At 38.1% G+C, this 20,897-nt stretch overlaps 1 protein-coding gene across 3 annotated transcripts in view; it reads right to left on the reverse strand.

Annotated features, from left to right (window-relative positions):
- Window positions 1-3,168: 3,168 nt before the first annotated feature.
- gabrg2 (gamma-aminobutyric acid type A receptor subunit gamma2) overlaps window positions 3,169-20,897 on the reverse strand; it is a gene marked incomplete at its 3' end in the record, with an annotated part of 120,874 nt that continues 103,145 nt past the window's right edge. Inside the window, exons 8-10 of one of the 3 annotated variants that reach the window (XM_081390224.1) lie at window positions 9,828-10,033; window positions 7,463-7,486; window positions 3,169-3,447 (exon numbers count right to left, since the gene is read on the reverse strand). In XM_081390224.1, the coding sequence (XP_081246350.1) occupies window positions 3,169-3,447; window positions 7,463-7,486; window positions 9,828-10,033 (509 nt within the window). Of the gene's footprint in view, window positions 3,511-7,462; window positions 7,487-9,827; window positions 10,034-20,897 lie in introns of all 3 variants that reach the window. The other 2 variants (XM_081390223.1, XM_081390222.1) reach the window with 2 other exon arrangements.

The raw sequence follows: 20,897 nt of genomic DNA on the forward strand, positions 1-20,897 counted from the left end.
GGTCAAGATGTAAACAAACGTGTTCAGGAGTTGAGACCTCTATCAGGGCCACTGGTTGGTAAGAATAGGCCCCTATACTTTCTTCTGTTCTTCGTATACATAGGCCCTCTGGTCACGTGATGGTTCCTCGTTCTCACACTTGTCCTCCTCAGTAGTTGGGGAACACGCGTCTGAGGATATGCTAACTCGTTCAGGGCATGACCTAGAATGCTTTTGTGTTGATGAATAGTGTATATTGCACTTTTGTGATTGTTTTTTTACAATGTAAGAACATGTATTTTAACATGGTGTATTTTTTCTTTTCTGCATAAAATCTGATGCTTTTATGTTATGATGTGTAAAAAAAAAACAAAAAAAAAAAAACGAAAACACACAAGAGGTGATGAAAACGTTTATTTTGTACAATGGTTACAAACTGTTTGATATTGCCTGTTATGGCATGTTAAATCCCTTATATGTCCTGTTAACTCTGTGACTCTGTATATATGAAATGAGGACAGTTCTTTTCTAAAGGGGGATTTATTTTTGTATGATTATTTTGTGTTTATGTAATTTGGGTAATTTGGTTACTGTTCACGGGTGATGTAACTGGCGCTATTATAAGGATGGGGAATTGGTGCGTGGACACGTGTAGTGTCTGCAGAAGCATGAGCAGCAGAGAGTGTGTTAACAAGAGCGACGTGTGTGAAGCTAACTGTAATGCATGGTGTTCCTAACCGCATGAGCTCTGACAAATAAAAGTCAATAAAGTATCTCCACGTATTATCTGGAACCCATCTACGAGAGACTGTAGCTTCCTCTGTTCCACAGCCACTCTTACATAAGCACATCCATGTCATTCTGCAGGAAATAATAAACGGTACATTTCTCACGGCTAGGTGATATCTCTGGGAAAAATATCAGGAGCAAAGTGATTCGATTTTCTGATATGAATGTAGATGGCACACAAACAGCAAACCAATTCTGTGCTGATAATAGTGTTCATATTCTCACAAGAGAATTTTCAAGATACTCATATGACACCTAATTTTAATGAGTATAAACTAATCAAAAATTAAACATGCCCACGTGTATAATGCAAAACTATCAAGATGCATATATCCAAAATATACAAAACCATACAGTCTGCTGGTTTGTTCAGCTGGAAGGTTAATGCAATAGGGTTAGAAACCAAACAGTATATATTTCTCCAACTGTAAATGATGTTTGCTTATCTGTCATTTTTGCTGCCAAACAGTTGCACCTGTTCAGAGATTTGGAAGAAAAACAAAATATTCATTTTTAATGCAGCAGTGAAAAACAAAATTATCTAAACATCTGATTATGCCGCAACACTTTGGCAGTTCTGAGATTTTAGTACACAGTGTTTTTAGTTGCATTTGTTTTGGTGTTTTTTTTATTTATTTATATATTGGTTGCACTTTATTTTACAGTATGTGTACTTAGGCTACCTAAGAAAGTACTGGGTAACATAAGGTAACTACATGGGTTAAGGTTAGGTTCAGGGTTAGTACCTTGTTATTACCCAGTTTTTGTAATACTATTACCTCTATTTTTCGTGATAACACTTGAGCAGCGGTGCCCAACACCAAACATATTTATGTACTCAGAAGCATAGTTATCTACCCGGGGTAAGACTTCTGAATTTAATGGTTTATTAAAATAGAAAGTGGGTTGTGCTTGCATATGTTACATTTTATTAATGATGCTGTAATTTATTTGTTTCCCATGTATGCATGTTAATGTTATAAAGATACTATTTAATACATGCATGCATGTCATTTGCTAACTGCAACAAATAACACACACAGTAACGTATCAATCTACAGATTATCTACTAAATTCAATGAAATAAGTTTTTTTTTTGTTAACTGAAATGTCATCCTATGTTTAAGCCCAATTTATTAATTTATAATATAAATTAATACATGAAAAAAAGAAAAAAAAAGCATGTAGACATTTTGCAGTTTGTTTGACAACATTCTGTTATATGTGTTTGGAAAAGACAGTGCTAGTAAAGGAAAACTTTTTTTTTTAAACTTGGTTCTATTAATTTTGTTAAACAAAATAATAATAATAATGATGGGGGAAGAATATGACTATAGTAGACTACAGAATACTCACCCCATCAACTGAAAGATGAGCTGGACTAACTTTGGGTTAATATTTATTTTGTGGGTATATACCACACCTATCCAAGGACGGATAGGAGGCTCATACTGATACCCAAAAGGATGCAAAAATTAAAACCAGTAATTTTACATATAACAATATCATTGTGCATTTATAAATGACAGACATCTAGAAGTGGCCATAAATGATGTAAATGTAGCTGGACTGTTGAAGTTAAGCTTTCCTGATCCTTTTTTTTTTTTGTCTTTTATCAGTTGATGATAATAAAAGACTTTTGCTAATTTTGGCCTAAAAGGTGCATGCATTATACAGTATTCAGTATTTACAGCATTTGTACAGGTGACCAAACGTTTAACCAGCCGTGACCACACATGAAAAACTCTTTTCAAACACTTACATTTTTACATTTGATCTGTAGAATGCACAAATAATAAAATGCTAGGACATATTTGTTCATATTTGATAGATTGCTTTTACCTCATATAGGCCTGACAGCCATGCATTTGGAAAAAGTTTCTCTAAATCTCTTTAGTGCTTTCTCTCTAGGGGCCTGAAAGAACATGTAGGCATGCAGTACTCATATGTTCTGCCTTTTGCCCAAACAATTCTGGATGAATAATCTTACAGATGCAGGTTTCCGCTCTCTGCCCCTTCTGCTTGTGTGTGTGTTTTTAGTTTTTTTTTTTTTTCAGGTTTTTTTTTTGCTACAACTTTTGCTTTCTGCACAAGATATACTTTCTAGAAAAAAAGATGTAAACATAGACAAACCAACAATTCACATATTACATGAGTGCACAAAAATCGTAAACTTTAAACCAAAATAATAAATAAATAAATAAATAAATAAATAAATAAATAAATAAATAAATAGTAAAAATTACACATAACATAGACTGGAAAAACAACAACAACAACAACAACAACACAATGCAACTTAATGTTTTCAGTGGGTTCCCGTTTCCAAGAAAGGGTCTTGCTGGAATCTGTAACATAAAATAAGGCCAGCCTTTATATATAGGCCTATATATGTATTGTTTAAAGATAGAGATAGGAAAACCAGTAAACTACATTGAATAGACCAAATGCAGTAGGAAAGAAAATGCGGGCGTAAGAGTCTATCTTAGCGACACGGATGTGCAAACGGCCGTGCCGCCAGGCTCCTGAGCGACAGTCCTCAAAGCAGCAGAAGAAGCTGGTGCAGTCCTTCCCATCCAGACACTCGTAACCGTATTCCTCATCCCGCTCCTGCATGTGGGTGGCGTTGTTCATCTGGATGGCAGTGGCTGAGCGCGGGCGGATGTCCACGGTGGGGGCCTGCTTTTTGAAGAAAACACAATCAGCAAGGCTCGCATCAAACACACGGGACATCTCCACCAGCTGTTGGGGGCTGCGTTCAAAGGTCTTTGCCCCTCATTTTGCGGGTGGAATGTATTAAATGATATGTATCTGCAATATTTGGCTGTAAAAAGAATTTACTACTTGAATGAATACTAAATTAATATTATGGCTGTTCAATGTACATTTTAATAATGTTGTTCAATGATTTTATTACACTAGAGTGGTTCCCAAACTTTTTAGAGGGGTGTATCCCCTGAGGCATTTAACATCCTTCAGCGTACCCTCTCTTGTCCACTCTCGTCACCTTTTCCATTAAGGGACAATGTTTGCCTTTTTTTCTTTACCTAAAGGCAAAGTTTTTCTAACCCTGTTTAATGTGTCATGTCAAATTCTGAATATTTAATTCATTTAATTATTAATATAATAAATAAAGCAATACGTTCAAGTAAATTAGTCGTTTCAATCAAATGAAATTGGTATCAACTAAAGCCATACAATTTTCCATCAGTTATGAGAAAATGCTTCTCCGTCATTGACGGACACTTCCAGCTTTCCGTGTTTTCACTGTTATACAGTAGGGGGCGCTATTACACATCTTCTGAAAGATTACTGAATCTCCAGATCAAAACACATGCAAAGAAGACGCAGAAACAAGCGATATCATATGTAATCATATGCATAATGTAAAATAACACGATCACTAACATTGAACAGCATATAAATCAAAACTGCCTAATGTTACTGAACGAAATGTCGACTCAGCTGGCAACTTTTTTCCAAAACGCTGGCGGGGGAAGAGTTAAATATTAAACTAAAACCACCAGTAGGTGGCAGCAAGTCACTGTCTTAATGAGTGAGTCACTGAGTCGTTCATTCATTCAGTAACAAAGCTCAAAGTCATTAGCTACGTTTCCATCCAAAGTTGCGAACTTAACTTGTGCGCAAAGTTGGAATATCGCATAAAACAATTGCAAATAAAGCACCGTTTTATTATTTATTACGGATTTATTCGGTAAATTTGTTTCCATCGTAGTTTATGCGCATGTTTTCTTGTCTGATGAAAAATTCAACCACATCCATTTTTTATATGCATTTTTAGAATTTATGTGCATCTTGGGTTTTCCATCCAGACGTTTTGATGCAATATCCCACAATGCGCATAAAAATGGGTGGATGGAAACATACCTATTAAATCATTGACTCTCCCAATTTGTTCAAAACCGCATATTCATTCACTGTTGAAGACACGCAACAGTTCTGCTGTGGCTTTCATTAGAACTATTATTTTATAGAAAGATGGAACAAACAATATTGAAAATACTGTTAAATATGTATGTCACTTAACATTACCTTTTTGTTTGTTGAACTGTTGTATAAAATCAGTCACATTTGCGCATAATCGTGTGGTTATTCAGAAATTTTTTTGCATTATTGCTTGTATACTATGTGATCAACATTAAAAACCAGAACTCACACAAGGTATGTTTCTGTATCAAAGAGAGTTTGAGTCTTGAATCGATCTCTGTGCACTCTCTGTTTCTATATTTGTTCTAAAATCACACTTTTTTCTCTTGAGAACGGCAGTAATATGGAGCGATTTTTTAAGGCAGCATCCTCTGCATGCAATCTATCATACCTGTATTCATATTGCTTGTGTGGATGCACTCAGTTTTGACCGCAAAAGATGAGGTAATTTGATTGGACGGCCTTTTACGGCACTACCATTTTCCCGTTTACACTAGATGCAGCATTTTGCCTGTTAGAAATACATGCTTGGTTTTAATGTTATTTTAAGGTGGTGTAGAATTAAATGAATGGCAAAACTCAGCATTTTGTTCGCGTACCCCCTCTGTCACCTCGCGTACCCCTGTTTGGGAACCACTGCACTAGTATATGTGTTCTGCAAAAATAATAAAACAGAAGTGCATCATTTATTTGGCAAAAATGTCATCAGAACGATGCAGGATAAAAAGATAAATGTTGCTACAGCAAAGACTATACATGGCTTTTTCAAACAGGGCACTGTGTGTCAAAATGCGGAAGAACAGCTAAATAATTAATTATTAATATCCATTCAATCTTGTATCTTGGCCAGCAACAGTACTGAAATATATGTTTAAATATACACTTGAAGTACACAAATGTTACAAGACCTGATTGTCAATATTTCCCAACAAAGCCAAGAGAAACAGGCTCATTGGGACATATCCACATCTCTGGACTCACAATCATTTTGCCCAGCATTGGAAGGGTGCTTCAAATCCCTTTGAAAAACGAAGCACAACCAGCTGTTCATGCTGGCTTCTCCGAGAGTACATTGTGTAGCTTTTAGGACAGAGCCACCTGAGGCTGTGTTAAAACGGGGTCATGTGAATCGCTTCTCAAAGGGTTTCACCGAAGCGTGTGGAAAGCAACGAGCACAAAGAGTCTGCCAAGCGAATAGAAACAAATACAGTGGAATTGGCAGCTTTAACCGGATGAAATACGACAACCTACCAAAGATGAAGTGCATGTCTGCCTGTCCTGGTGTGTGTGTGAGAGAGAGAGATTACTTCAAAGTGCTTTTCTTTTAACTGTGGTTCTCAACTGGTTGGCTATGACACAAAAAATAGGTTGTAAGTCTGATAGGGTCCCAATAAAAAAAAGAAAAAAAAAAAAGCCTAACAATACACAATCAGAATTTAGCTCCACCCCTAAACAAAAACATACCTACCTGAAGTAATCCTGAAGACTTTGTTTAGATTTTTTAGGTGTGTTTGATTAGAATTGGAGCTACACTCTTTGCCCACCCTGCTGTTAAGCAAAGGTTGCGCGGAAAGCCCTTATATGGAGATGATTTGGGTGCGTTTTATGCAAATTACTAACCTTGGGTTTGTGGTCAGTCATTTAGAATAGCCTACTACAAATTCATTAACAATAGAATAAGGTTAATATCAGATTCTTGTGTGTATGCACTAGGGGTTGCTCAGACTAGTCGACAAGTCAACGTGTCGATTTTGATTCTCTGCCATGAAACTTCAAGCTTGACGTCGTTTGACGTTGACTAGTCGCTGATCATGTTATTTTGACACTAACAACATGGACGCCTTGCAGAAGACATCCAGACTGTTCTGACTTAATGCGCTATATCTTTTCTAACAGATCAGAGTTAAGATTTTTATATAAATTACGATCAAATCTGACTGACTGTAATACTTAATGCTGTCCTATAGAGGGGGCCACAGGATAATAGATCTTTAAAGTCCACTCTAACGCTCAGTTACCATTAGTTAAAATGACAAATAAAAGCATACTCTGAATACTTGATATTGAAATCAAGCACCTAAAAGTTGACTTCCAAGTTTTTTATTTCATTCAACCCCTAGTATGCACACGTTGTGAATCTGGTGAATTTTTTTGGAAGAACTGTCCTGTGTGAAAAAAGTTGAATCAGACTCAGTGTTTGTTGTCCACTGTAAAATCTAGGTCCTGAAGAAAAACTAGTTGAGAACCACTGGTTTAGTCTGGTTACACATTGATATCATTTAATTTTCTCCAAATTCTGGCAAACTTTCTTCTAATATTAAGTGGAAGTTACAAATATCAGTCTGTGCCCCATGCACATTGACTTTTAAAAGATTACTATGGCTAAATCTGCCAAAGCCATCAAGCTTATGCTCTTTAATTGGGATTAAGGTAATCAGCGTGGTTGTCTATTTCAAGCTGTTAAGGCTCTGCTGACTATTTCTGTCAGGTTTAAAGCCTCATATACAAGCACACAGAGAGGGAGGAAGGCGGCCTATTTTTAATTAAATGAAAGATGCAAATATTTCAGACACTGCTGTTCTATTTAAGTAAAATAAGAGTCCCACTGCCTTTCACATCACAGGAGGTTCAGTACTAAACTTACTAGATGTTAGTGCAGTGAATCTAAATACCTGACACAAGAGCGGTGTGGTTGCGCAGAATGCAGAAACATGCATGATTAGTGAAGTTCACATGAGCAATATACCTTTGAGGTAAAGAGCCGCAGGAGCTTTTGTCCACACAGGAAACAAACAACAAAAAAATTAGAAGTTGAAAAGAAGAAAACAAACACGAACAAACCAACAACAACAACAACAACATAAAAATAGACATACAATATAATATAAAGAAGGCTCTGAGATATACACAGACACAGGGGAAGGAAGGGGTGCAAGGCAGTATATCTTAACAGGTTCACTGCATGTTGTTAAAATACAGAATAAAAATGCTCGTTTTTAAGGAGAACACATCTGCAAAGTGTAAGAATTCTTTTAAAATACTATCAAAGATACAATTAAATACAGTATATTTGACATGGTTTTGAACATGGCTCATCCGATTAGATTTTACAGCTTGGAAACAGACATTTCTTACAAACGTAAAGTACAAATCAGCAAACATTAATCACCAAACAGCAAAAGAAGAACATAATCATCTGAGGAGGAGACTGATACTCTTCCACTCCGCGTAGATCAAAACACTTCTTCAGCAAAACTTCTTGTCATTTTATTTGATGAGTTTTTCTTCAGAGTGTGCCTTTGACTGGTAACCAATCTGTCGAATGTGGTTTGAAAATCCGCCTAACATTTTAAACCCCAAAATCAAAAAAGACATTTCTGGCACCCCTTTAATCATCTGAAAGTGGAACGACCCCATTTACTGAGATCAGCACTGCTCAAGCTAGAGAAATGAGCACCATGCTGAGATGAAAATCTAAGACTGCTCTTCAAACCTGCTGCCGAGCTGATTCGGATCAAGGACATCACTGCTCAGTGACACTGTGAGAGAGGTGGTCCACGCTGGCAAACGGACCACATCTGGAGCAAATTACTAGCGTGCACACTATAGCTATGTTCCAAAACCTAGTGAGCTTTCTCATTGTCCATCACCTGCATGTCGGGACCTTATTAGTGACTGATTTGAAATGCTCATCATGGACAGCAACTAATGATCACTTAGGTGCATCAAATAGCTTTCGTCACACAAAGTACACAAGAGACTTATCTAGCACTCAAAGTTGATTCCTACAGAGTTAACAATAAAGCCTTAAGTCGTGAAGCTAACAACACAAAACTGTAATAAGCACTGTAATAAGAAAGATCACATACATAGATTACAATACATACAGACTACAATATTACATGCCGATTACAATACATAGCACACATAACAGTCTTTTTTTTAGTTTTTCAGTTTGATCAATTCTCAGCAAACTACAGAATATACTCTTCCAGTCAAGGGTTTGGACACAATTACTTTATTATTTCTATTTTCCACATTTGAGTCCTCAAGAATATGACCGTCCACTGTCAGGCCAAACCGTTCGAGTTGCTTAACCGTTCCATTCCATGCCGATCCGGTCCAGCCGGTTAGTTTATATAATGCACCTTGATACTAGGCCTATATAATCATTCATTTGAATTGTAAAAAAGGTTCATTAGTTAACAACCTTAGTTAACATGAACTAAGAATGAACAATACTTCTTTAGCATTTATTAATCTTAGTTAATATTAATTTCAACATTTACTAATATGTTATTAAAATCAAAGGTTGTATTTGTTAACATTAGTTAATGTACTGTGAACTAAAATGAACTAACAATGAACAGCTGTATTTTTATTAACTAACATTAACGAAGATTAATTAACACTGTAACAAATGTTTTGCTCATTGTTAGTTCATGTTAGTTAATACATTAATTAACATTAACTAACGAACCTTATTGTAAAGTGTTACCAAAATGTTGTACTAACAACCAAAAATATGAATTAATGTCAATGGCAAATCTGATGTAATGGGTTATACAGAGACTGTTTTACAATCCACTGCATTACAAGATTTGTAAGTCCAAATTGTATAGTCCTAGAGATGTAAATTATGCTTAATGTAAATAAAAGCAAACCAAAAACCGTGCTGAGAATTTCGGTCAGAGAACACTTTGACATTGTGCAGTGCTGGACCAAGCTCAAGTGGAAATATAACTATACCCTTAACGTTCTTAGACCTGTTTGGCCCAACAGTGGAAAAGAGACTTATGATTCCAGCTCTTTACAATCAATATTCCCAACCAACTAAAGGTATATAATGTGATTCTATTTAAACAGTTCTGAATTTGAATTCACATGCCTGCCGGATACTTTCTGGCTGAACTGTAAAACTAGTTATAAGCATTTAAGTACCTTAACCTTACACAGTTTAGGCAGCTCACTAACTTATGGAAGAGTGCTTTTAATTGGAGAACTCAATCCTTGACCCTAAAATACTAACAATTGCAGTTATCAAATATACAATTTATAATATTGTTGAATTGTAGGTGATAATTGTGAATTGCTTTAGGAAGTGTACTCACAGGATTTTTCTTCTTCTTGTCTTTTTTTGCGCTGGGCTTGCGGTTGCTCACAAAGTAGTGGAGCATTCCGTACTCAATTAGAGCGGCGAAAACAAAGATGAAGCACACCGATACGAAGAGGTCCATAGCTGTGACGTACGACACTTTGGGTAAGGACTTCCGAGCAATGGTACTCAAAGTGGTCATGGTAAGCACAGTTGTGATTCCTGGGGAACAAAGTAAATAACACTGAAATAAGACCATGGACATTTCAACATTTGTTGCATATGGATTAGTGAGGTTACATCTGTGGTATTTATCTTTCACACGGCTAGTCCACGCTTGTGGTTTGGATTTTAAGTCCTACTGGACAACAATTCAATCACTCATTTAAGAAACAACGTAAAACTATTTTTTTTTATTTTTTATTATTGTTCTGAAAGTATAAAATAATAAGATAAGGTGAATGTATACAGTAAATACTGCATATTTACTATTAATTCATTATTAAATAAAATTCATTTTAAATGTTAATGAGTGTTACCAATTAACTAAATTGGTCAGAACCCACAAGATATTAATTTGGATTCTTCATATAACTCCTTTTTGAAGAGATTTTGGGCATTCTGGGGAATTAAATATTATGTATTATTAATTACAAATGTATTATAAATTACATTCAGAGAAGATACAGGGTATTCAGAAAGTATTCAGACCCCTTCATTTTTTTTCAGATTGTATGTTGGAAGCCCTTAAGGAAAAAAAAATGCTTTATTAATTCTACACAATGTAAACTACAATGTGCAAATGACTGACTTTACTATAAAGTTGGATCCCCACTGAAAGATGTGAAAACAAGATGTAGAGGGGTTTTAGAAAGGAGCCTACTTACAGTAACATGAATCATTAATGTGATTTTAAATTGTATTTTTGAAACCATTGCTATCACTTGAGCAGTTTAAGTAAACATGCTAGATCCTTGCTCATTCAAGGATGCTCTTTTATAGCACAATTGAAGGAAAAACAAATGACATACAGTGCCTGCAAATCTCCAAGCCTTTTAAGAGATAACAAGGCCAATAGCAATACAGACTTAAAAGTCAATGCTCATCTGAAGCTAAATCCAATGGCTCAAAAGTAGGATTTGTCAAAGCCTCCAACACCACAGATATATCTCAAAACAGAATGCTTACCAGGCAGAAAATTCTCAACTGTCTCGCCCACGCATAAAACAGGATATCATGGAATGTCTTCCCAAACATAGACCAGTAAAGGACACACGCTCAGCCACAATAGCTGCCTCATAAAACTTAAGTGTAGCTGCAGATGCACCTGCTCCTGTAGAAAAGCCAGCACTGAACCTACAGGGCAGTGAAATACAAAGTCCTGTCATAAAACTCTAGATGGCGCCAGCTAATAGGTCCTGACTCATCCTGCTAGTAATCACATCCTTACATAATCTATAGGGCACAGCTGATTGGTTCCCGCTGTATCAGTAGCCAATGAGCTGGCGTGCTCAACCTTCAAATACATAAGTAGCATTTGCCTTAGAGGTGCAGTGCGCTTTCAGAAACCCTCCACCTTCCCCAGCTCCACCTGTATAGATCTGCTACGGGTAATTCATGAATGCTATATGTTACAGCAGCAGCAGCATGAATTACTTGCTCACAGCAGCGTGTCATGTGTGTATTGGCAGAAGCAATAACCTACAGCAGCGATAAAAGCAGCAGCAGCGTAGCAGATCTATTCCGCCAAGACCAAACATATCAACATTGCCATATCCATTAAACACTCCGAGAGTTGTCATGACAGAACTTGATCTAGGGCCAGTGGTGCTGGAGGAGTCATAGATAACCAAAGCGATCTCTGAGACTCTGAATGTCTGCCAAATCAGGCCCACATGAATGAAGCCTCCACTTCCCAGGCCTCAGCCCATGTCTCGACAGCAGGTCTGCCCCCCTCACTGCCCTAAGAGAAAAAGGAACTTGCCTTGTGACCAAAGCAGAATGCACAGACTGACACCCTGTGTTGAGCCAAGCAGAGGCAAAAAGACTGAACATATGGAAGAGACAATCATACCTGCATCGTGCAAGAAACCAGGATCATTCTTAGAAAGGTCTTTTGCTGCCTCAGCAGTAACACACTCTTCTGGCTGTTTAAACTCAAACCCATCCTTAGCCAATGACAGAGAACTAAGTCCAGATGCCGAACCACCAATTCCTGTGATTATACTAAAATTAGCTAATTGCCAAGGTAATTTAGAACTGTGGCAGAAGGAACTGGAGTGACGTCAGCTGCGGGAGAGCGAGTTTAGGAGCCGAGCGGTAAGAAAATGGGTCAACTCTCTGATAACTAACCGTTTCTCTCAGTAACAGACAGGGAGAGAGAATGTAAGCTGACTGCTTATTTGGTAAGGGGAAAGATAAACAAGCCTGACTCAAAAATAATAATAATACTGAAATGCTGATTTTGTTGTGCTATGCCCATTTTTCTTTGCGTCTGTAAATTAAGTAAATGAAATTTCTCTCGTCGGCCCTGACTTCTACTTCCCACATCTTCAATCTTGCTAAACATGCACAACCCGAGGCCTCAACGGGGCAAGAGCCATGTCCATTTATTTTGTAAACATCTGGGGAGCAAAAAAAGAACACAAAACTGGTAAGCCCTAAAGCAAACCATAGAAACTTCCTGTGTGTCTGAACGCTGTCTTCTGAAACGAAACACATTGAGCATGAAATTCAGAGGACGCAAATCCTTTTTTGTAACCAGAAAATACTGGCAAAAGCTAGTTTCCTTCTGAGGAGGAGACACCTCCTCTATGGCTCTTTTTTTTTCTTTAAAAAAATTTAGTAAAGTCACATTTATTTATATAGCACTTTATAGAATGCAGATTTCTTTCAAAGCAGCTTTACAGTGATAAACAGTAGAATAATGATTCAATGATGCAAACAGAATTCAATTCTGCTGTAAAGAAGCTCTAGAAAGACAATATAAGAGTTCAGATGCAAAAGCCTCTAAGTGTCATCTGAAATTTTCTTTTATCAAGCTTGTATATTTAAGTTCAGTAATTTCCCTTAAATGACAATTAATAGGTAATCTTCATTGCCATTTAAGTGAAATTACTGAACTTAAATACACAAGCTTGATAAAAATGATCATTCTACAGGGTGGGCCATTATATGGATACACCATAATAACATGGGAATGGTTGGTGATATTAAGTCAAGTCAAGTCAAGTCAACTTTATTTATATAGCGCTTTTCACAATACAGATTGTATCAAAGCAGCTTCACAGTATTAAATAAAATAGTACATCAGTGTTTGTTTCTGGTGTAAAACATCCACGTTTGGTAATGCAGATCAATAGCACTGGTGAATCGATTAATCAATTTAAGCATCCCCAACTGAGCAAGCCAAAGGCAACAGTGGCAAGGAACCGAAAAACTCCATCAGGTGACCTAATGGAGAAAAAAAAACCTTGGGAGAACCCAGGCTCAGTCGGGGGCCAGTTCTCCTCTGGCGTTTATGAAGTAGAGACCGGATTTAACTGTAAGATTAAAAGTATTATATGAATGCCTGGCTGAAGAGATGCGTCTTTAATCTAGTTTTAAACTGGGAGAGCGAATCTGAGCAACGAACAGTATCAGGAAGGCTATTCCAGAGTTTTGGAGCTAAATGTGAAAATGCTCTCCCTCCTTTGGTGGATCTGGATATCCTAGGTATGACCAGAAGCCTCGAATTTAGTGATCTTAAAGAGCGCGATGGATTATAGGGCGATAGAAGATCCGTTAAATAAACTGGAGCTAAGCCGTTTAGGGCTTTATAAGTCAGTAGCAATACCTTGTAATTAATACGGAACTTTATAGGTAACCAATGTAGTGATGATAAAATTGGTGTTATATGGTCAAACTTTCTTGATCTAGTAAGAACTCTAGCGGCGGCATTTTGGACTAACTGTAGCTTGTTTATTGAGGATGCAGGACAACCAGCTAATAAAGCATTACAGTAATCTAGTCTCGAGGTCATGAATGCATGAACTAGCTTTTCTGCATCAGAAACTGATAGCATGTTACGTAATTTAGCAATATTTCTAAGGTGAAAAAATGCTGTTTTTGTAACATATGAAATATGATTTTCAAAAGACAAGTTACAATCTAATATAACACCCAGGTCTTTTACTGTAGAGGATAAAGTAACAGGACACCCTACTATGTTAAAGTTGTATTGTAAGCGGTTTTTTGAACCGATAAGTATTACCTCTGTCTTATCTGGATTTAATAAAAGAAAATTGTGCGTCATCCAATCTTTTATATCTTTAACACACTCTGTCAATTGGGATAATTTAGCGTTTTCATCCGGCCGTGATGAAATATATAGTTGAGTGTCATCAGCATAACAATGGAAACTAATTCCATGTTTCCTTATAATATTTCCAAGTGGCAGCATATATATTGAGAATAATAGAGGGCCTATCACAGATCCTTGCGGCACTCCATAGTTTACTGGAGTTATGATCGATTTTTCTCCGTTTAAATAGACAAAATGGTAGCGTTCAGATAGGTATGATCTGAACCAGCTTAATGCTTGTCCTTGAACACCGGTATAGTTTTGTAGCCGATCTAAGAGTATTGTGTGATCTATAGTATCGAACGCAGCACTAAGATCAAGTAAAACTAGTATTGAGATACAGCCTTGGTCAGAAGCTAAGAGTAAATCATTTGTGATTTTAACGAGCGCAGTTTCAGTGCTATGATGCGGCCTGAACCCAGACTGAAACTTTTCATAGGTGTCATTTTCTTGCAAGAAAGAGCCCAGTTGGGCAGACAGCTTTTTCTAATATTTTGGACATAAAAGGAAGATTTGAAATGGGTCTATAATTTGCTAGGTTATTTGGGTCTAATTGTGGTTTCTTAATGAGAGGTTTTATAACTGCCAATTTAAATGTTCTTGGAACATAACCTAAAGATAAAGACGAGTTAATAATATTGAGGAGAGGCTCTTCCACTATAGGTAACACTTCTTTCAATAGCTTAGTTGGTATGGGATCTAATAAACATGTTGTTGTTTTAGAGGAAATGATAAATTTATTTAACTCTTTTTGTTCTATAGTTGTAAAGCACTGTAATTGTTCTTGCGGGGTGATAATCGAGGCTGAATTATAAGGCGCGATTGAAGATTGAAAGTTTACAATTGTGGATCTGATGTTTTCTATTTTCTCAGTGAAAAAATTCATGAAATCATTACTACTAAACTGTAACGGAATATTTTGTTCAGGTGACGCTTGTTTATTTGTTAGTCTAGCCACGGTGTTAAATAAGAACCTAGGATTGTTTTGGTTATTTTCTATTAGTTTGCGGAGATGCTCAGCCCTGGCCGCTTTTAGGGCCTTTTTATAGCGTGACGTACTGTCTTTCCAAGCGATTCTAAAAACCTCTAAATTAGTTTGTTTCCATTTACGCTCTAAATTACGGGTTTCTCTCTTTAGAACACGAGTAGTATTGTTGTACCATGGTGCTTTAATTTTCTCTCTGACCTTTTTTAGTCTCATAGGTGCAACAATATCCCATTTTCCAGAGAGAACGGTGCTAATAGAGCTGGTTAGTTCGTCTAGTTCATCTGTTTGTTTAGGTTCAGGCAGCAGCTGAGACAGATTAGATAAGCAATTTGAAAAATTATCTATGGTGGATGGAAGGATTGTTCTGCCTAATCGATAACGCGGCGCAGCATGATATATTACCGGGGTACGTAATATGCAAGTTACCATGTAATGGTCAGTTACATCATCACTTTGCGGAATGATATCTATATCGGTTGGATCGGTTCCATGTGATATAATTAAATCGAGTGTATGATTAAAACGATGAGTTGGTCCGGTAACGTTTTGCTTAACCCCAAAGGAGTTTAATAAGTCTATAAACGCAGCCCCTAACGTATCATTTTGATTATCTACGTGTATGTTAAAATCTCCAACAATTAATATTTTATCGACATTGACCAATAGATCTGAGAGAAAATTTGCAAATTCTTTTAGGAAATCAGCGTAAGGCCCTGGTGGTCTATATACGGTAGCCAAGGCTAAAGATAATAGGGATGTTTTTCTATCATCTAAGAGCGTAACATTTAGTACAAGTACTTCAAATGAAATAAACTTATAACCCGTTTTCTGAGTAACATTGAGAATATCTCTATAGATAGTTGCAATACCGCCGCCACGACCAATCAGACGGGGCTCGTGCTTATAGGAGTATTCTGATGGAGTAGACTCATTTAAACCGAAATAATCATTTGGTTTAAGCCAGGTTTCAGTAAGGCAAAGTACATCGAAGCTATTATCTGTGACTATTTCATTTACAATAACTGCCTTAGGTGTGAGTGATCTAATGTTTAAAAGACCTAGCTTTAGAAATTGTTTTTGTTTACTAATAGCAACATTTTCTGTTTTAATAACAATTAGATTTTTCCTAGATCCTGCAGTAGATTTATTATTTGATCGCACTAAACGAGGAATAGACACAGTTTCTATGCAATGTTCTACACTAGTATTTATATCAGTTAATTTGGTGCAGCAGAGACTATGATTTGGACTTTTGGTTACTAGTCAAAAGGTATTTAACATTTTGGAGATGTTATCTGACAGAAGATCCGATCCGAATCTGTTTGGGTGTAAGCCATCAGCACGGTATAGCCTAGGACGCTCCCAAAACAGATTCCAATTATTTACAAAGAGCAGTTTCTGCTCATTGCACCATGACGTTAACCATTCATTTAGCGCGAATAATCTACTAAACTTGTCATGTCCTAGACGGTACGTGGGAAGCGGTCCTGACACAATGATCGTTATATCAGGCGATGTGCTGCGTACCGTATCGATCAGATTCCTGAAGTCTTTCTTCAGAACTTCCGTCTGGCGCAGCCTGATGTCGTTCACTCCCGCGTGCAATACCAAAGTTCTGACGCGCTCGTTATCGTTCAGAATCTCGGGAACGCGAGCAGCGATTTCAGAAACACGAGCACCAGGAAAGCAGTGACTGTGCACCTTATTTTTACCTGATGTAGCATGGACGTGCCGAACAATGGAATCACCGATGATCACAGCATCGCGTTCTGTTTCGCGAAGAGGGGAGAAGCGGTTTTGTGTGGATAACTCGAAAACCGGGAGGGTCGGAGAGGGTCTTGGTCTAGACCTGACTCGCGTCTTCCGCTGCGGAAATATCCAGGGTTCGTGGTGGCGTGTTGGAGCCGGAGTGAACGAGACCATGGCTGATCGCGACCTTGGCGCTCGGGACCGATGCCGAGTAACGCACGGAGTAGACGAGGTCGGAGTCAGCGGGTTAGTAACATTAATCTCTGATTTGTGAGCATCAGCGCGTGATGTTTCAAGAGCCAAACGCCGGTCTCTCAGCTCGGCCTGTCTCACTAAAAGGTCGTGGATCTGTTTCTCAACAGCTTCCAGCTCAGACTGTACCGCGTGCAGCTCAAATGTGTCCTCACCTGCACCAAAAGGTAGACTACTTGCATCTGATATATTCGCCATTTTAACAGATGGACAGTAAGTTAGCAATGACACTACCAGTGATGCTATCAATTAATACTAATTTCTGACAAGCGTCTTAGATATAATCCGTCTTTTAAGTGGAACGGGTGTAGAGTAGACGCACGATAGGTGAAAAATGTTTGTAAGTGAGTGTTGAGAAGACGCGTTCAGCCGTGATCCCCGGGAGTAACCTATAAGAGTATCCAGCGTAGAATCACTAACAGGCTTGAGACACGTCTGCTCAACAGTCCGCGTTGTAACTATGAGGTTTGAGCAGTAGTGCTTCTCAGTGAGGAAAAGTAGAAAATGTTTGTTGTAAGTAAGTTTAAAGAGTAAAATCAAGAATTATAAATCAAATCGATAGAGCTCCAAAGACAACAACGCGTTCAGACGCGACGCATGCGCATGTGTGACCCTGGATCACAAAAGTCCTGTTTGTGGCACATTAGTATATGTGAGGGGGCAAACTCCTCAAGATGAGTGGTGACCATGGTGGCCATTTAGAAGTCGGCCATCTTGGATCAAACTTATTGGTAATGTCACAAGAAAAACAATGGTGTGCTTGGTTTCAACGTAACTTCATTCGTTCATGAGTTATTTACAAGTTTCTGACCACTTATAAAATGTATTCAATGTGCTGCCCATTGTGTTGGATTGTCAATGCAACCCTGTTCTCCCACTCTTCACACACTGAATGGCCCCCAAGGTCTCCCGATCTGACCCCCTTAGACTTTTATCTTTGGGGTCATCTGAAGGCAATTGTCTATGGTGTGAAGATACGAGATGTGCAGCACCTGAAACTACGGATACTGGATGCCTGTGCTGGCATTTCTCCTGCGGTGTTACTATCAGTGTGTGAAGAGTGGGAGAACAGGGTTGCATTGACAATCCAACACAATGGGCAGCACATTGAACACATTTTATAAGTGGTCAGAAACTTGTAAATAACTCATGAACGAATAAAGTTACGTTGAAACCAAGCACACCATTGTTTTTCTTGTGACAATACCAATAAGTTTGATGTGTCACATGGCCCTCTTCCTATTGAAAAAACAAAAGTTGTATCCAAGATGGCCGACTTCTAAATGGCCACCATGGTCACCACCTATCTTGAGGAGTTTGCCCCCTCACATATACTAATGTGCCACAAACAGGACTTTAATATCACCAACCATTCCCATGTTATTACGGTGTATCCATATAAATGGCCCACCCTGTAGAAGAAAATTTCAGATGGCACTTAGAGGCTTTTGCATCTGAACTCTTCAATAGTAAACAGTCATTATTCATTTGAAATCAGTTCAGTGTTGATTCAGTTTGGTTAAAAAACTGTGTAGAGTTCATCAATTAAGTTCAATTACTCAATCAAGCAGCTTTGGAGAAAACAGTGTCATCATCAGCTCAATTCAGTTCTCAACCCAATGGTGTCAGTGCATTCAAGTCAATAATATTACAGAATATTAAGTTTCCCTAACTAAGCAAGCCAAAAAGCCATGCCACCAAATAATTTGAGAGAGGTGACCATGAGGTGTCAACCTGTGGAGTCACCATGTCAGGGGGAGATAACCTCCTAGGACAAGTTCAGACAGAGAGAGCGGTCTTTGTCTCTGACCAGGACTGACCATCAAGGAGCCTTTGCTGCCGGCCTCAGGTTAACACGTTGGCGGGGGTACATACACTCTGGTACACGAGTCCAGGGGGCCCAATCTCTCTCAAAGATCGCCTAAGCTGCAGCATCTCTGTTCTGCCTCTCCACGGGTCGCTGCAGAGAACTGGAGCAGAAATTACTCGAAGGAGGAGCAGGCTCTCAAGCTCTGCGTGCGTGGGATGATACCGAAAAGTTGCTGACTGCTGCTATGCAGCCTGGAACTTATTGAAGACACCAGAAACATTCTCGTCAAAAAGCATTGCAAGCCTCTGAACCCTGACATAAATCCTCACATACAAACATAACCGAACTGAAGCTTAAATCTTTATCGGGAGAGAGTGAGAGTAAAAGAGAGAACTCAACTGGATGGCTCTCCATAGCTACAGTGGTTAGCTGATCTCCCTTTTTCCATGAAAAGAAAGAGAACTGAGAATGAAGCATTACTGTCATCCTAAAACTTAAAGTAGTGCGGGATTTAGACAAGCTGCTAAGTATCGAATGAACATGTTGAAAACCCAAGCATTTAACACACTTTCACGTGTCCTTGCTCGAGATCTTCCAAAACGGCATTGTGTTAACCCAGAGGAGATTACCAAGGAGAATAATCCAATTGAAGTGGATCGCTAAACACAATGAATCCTTATACAACAACCAACACAAGCAGATAAATGGTCTTCCTGAAGAGAAATCTGAGCCATAGAAAGTAGACATTAAAAGATCAGCGCTGATATTTTTTGCACATGGAATCAGTTTACATAATGTTTTTGCAGGCAAACCTAGTACTATAAATGTATCGTGACTACCCTAGATTGTAGATTGTTTGGATATACACTTTGAGGCTTTCAGCAAACTTTATGTGATGAGAAATATTTTTTCAATGCGCTGATCTGGATTTATTGTGCACGATTATTCTGCTGTGTAATAAAGAGGCCAACAATAGAGCATTATTGTCAGGGTTGGTTGCAGTAAGGCGAGGAGTGTTAAGGATCTTTTCCAATGGTACGTTTATTCAAAGAAAACAAACACAAAACAAACTAGATCCATGAAGCATAGGAGCAATGGAGCACAGGAGTACTGTAACCAAACCATAAACCAACAACAAGAACGGACAACAAACAACTCAAATGATAGATGAAACAATGAGCAGGTAAGGGAAATCAATGAACAAATGAGAAACAAATATAAGATAAGATGGCGCTTTTGAGTAGACTGGCGTCTTTTGCTGTTTGTGATCTGTTTTATCCGTATTTATCTTTGTTTGGGCAGTGTATGAGCATTAGCATCTAGCTGGCATTCAGGCGGACAAAACTAATATGATCCCCAAGTCATTGCATGCACATCTGCGGATATATGTGTGGCCTTCCAGAATGTTTTTGTCACAGAAGGAAATGCAACAGTAGAAGCGGCAAGAGAGGATGTGTGTTGGTAAAACAGAGAAGAGCGTACTGCATCTCCAGAAGTCTGACTGGGCATTTGGTCTCTGAGGTGGATCTCTATGAGCCTCTTTGGCATCTCTTTAAACACGTCATCGTAACGTAAGGTACTCTTACTGGTTTTGGTTGTTCCAGCCCCTAGGGAAGTGGCATCTGTTTACACAGTAATGCAACTGGCATTTTAAAAAGAGGTGAGTCAAGCCTGATATTTTTCGTCCTCTGGAGCATGTGCTGTTTTAATTCAAACGAAAAGAGGTTTCTACATGCGCTAGCATGAAGATGGTTCTATTAAATATTAAATGGTTCTATGAAATTACCTCACAAGATCTAGATGTTCTATTTTTAAAATGAAGACTTGACAAGACTTGGGGATACTTAATTTGATTAATCGATTCAACAGTGCTATTGATCTGCATTACCAAACGTGGATGTTTTACACCAGAAACAAACACTGATGTACTATTTTATTTAATAAT

The sequence above is a fragment of the Scardinius erythrophthalmus genome (assembly GCF_964197995.2).
Source record: "Scardinius erythrophthalmus genome assembly, chromosome: 17".
Lineage (NCBI taxonomy): Eukaryota > Metazoa > Chordata > Actinopteri > Cypriniformes > Leuciscidae > Scardinius > Scardinius erythrophthalmus.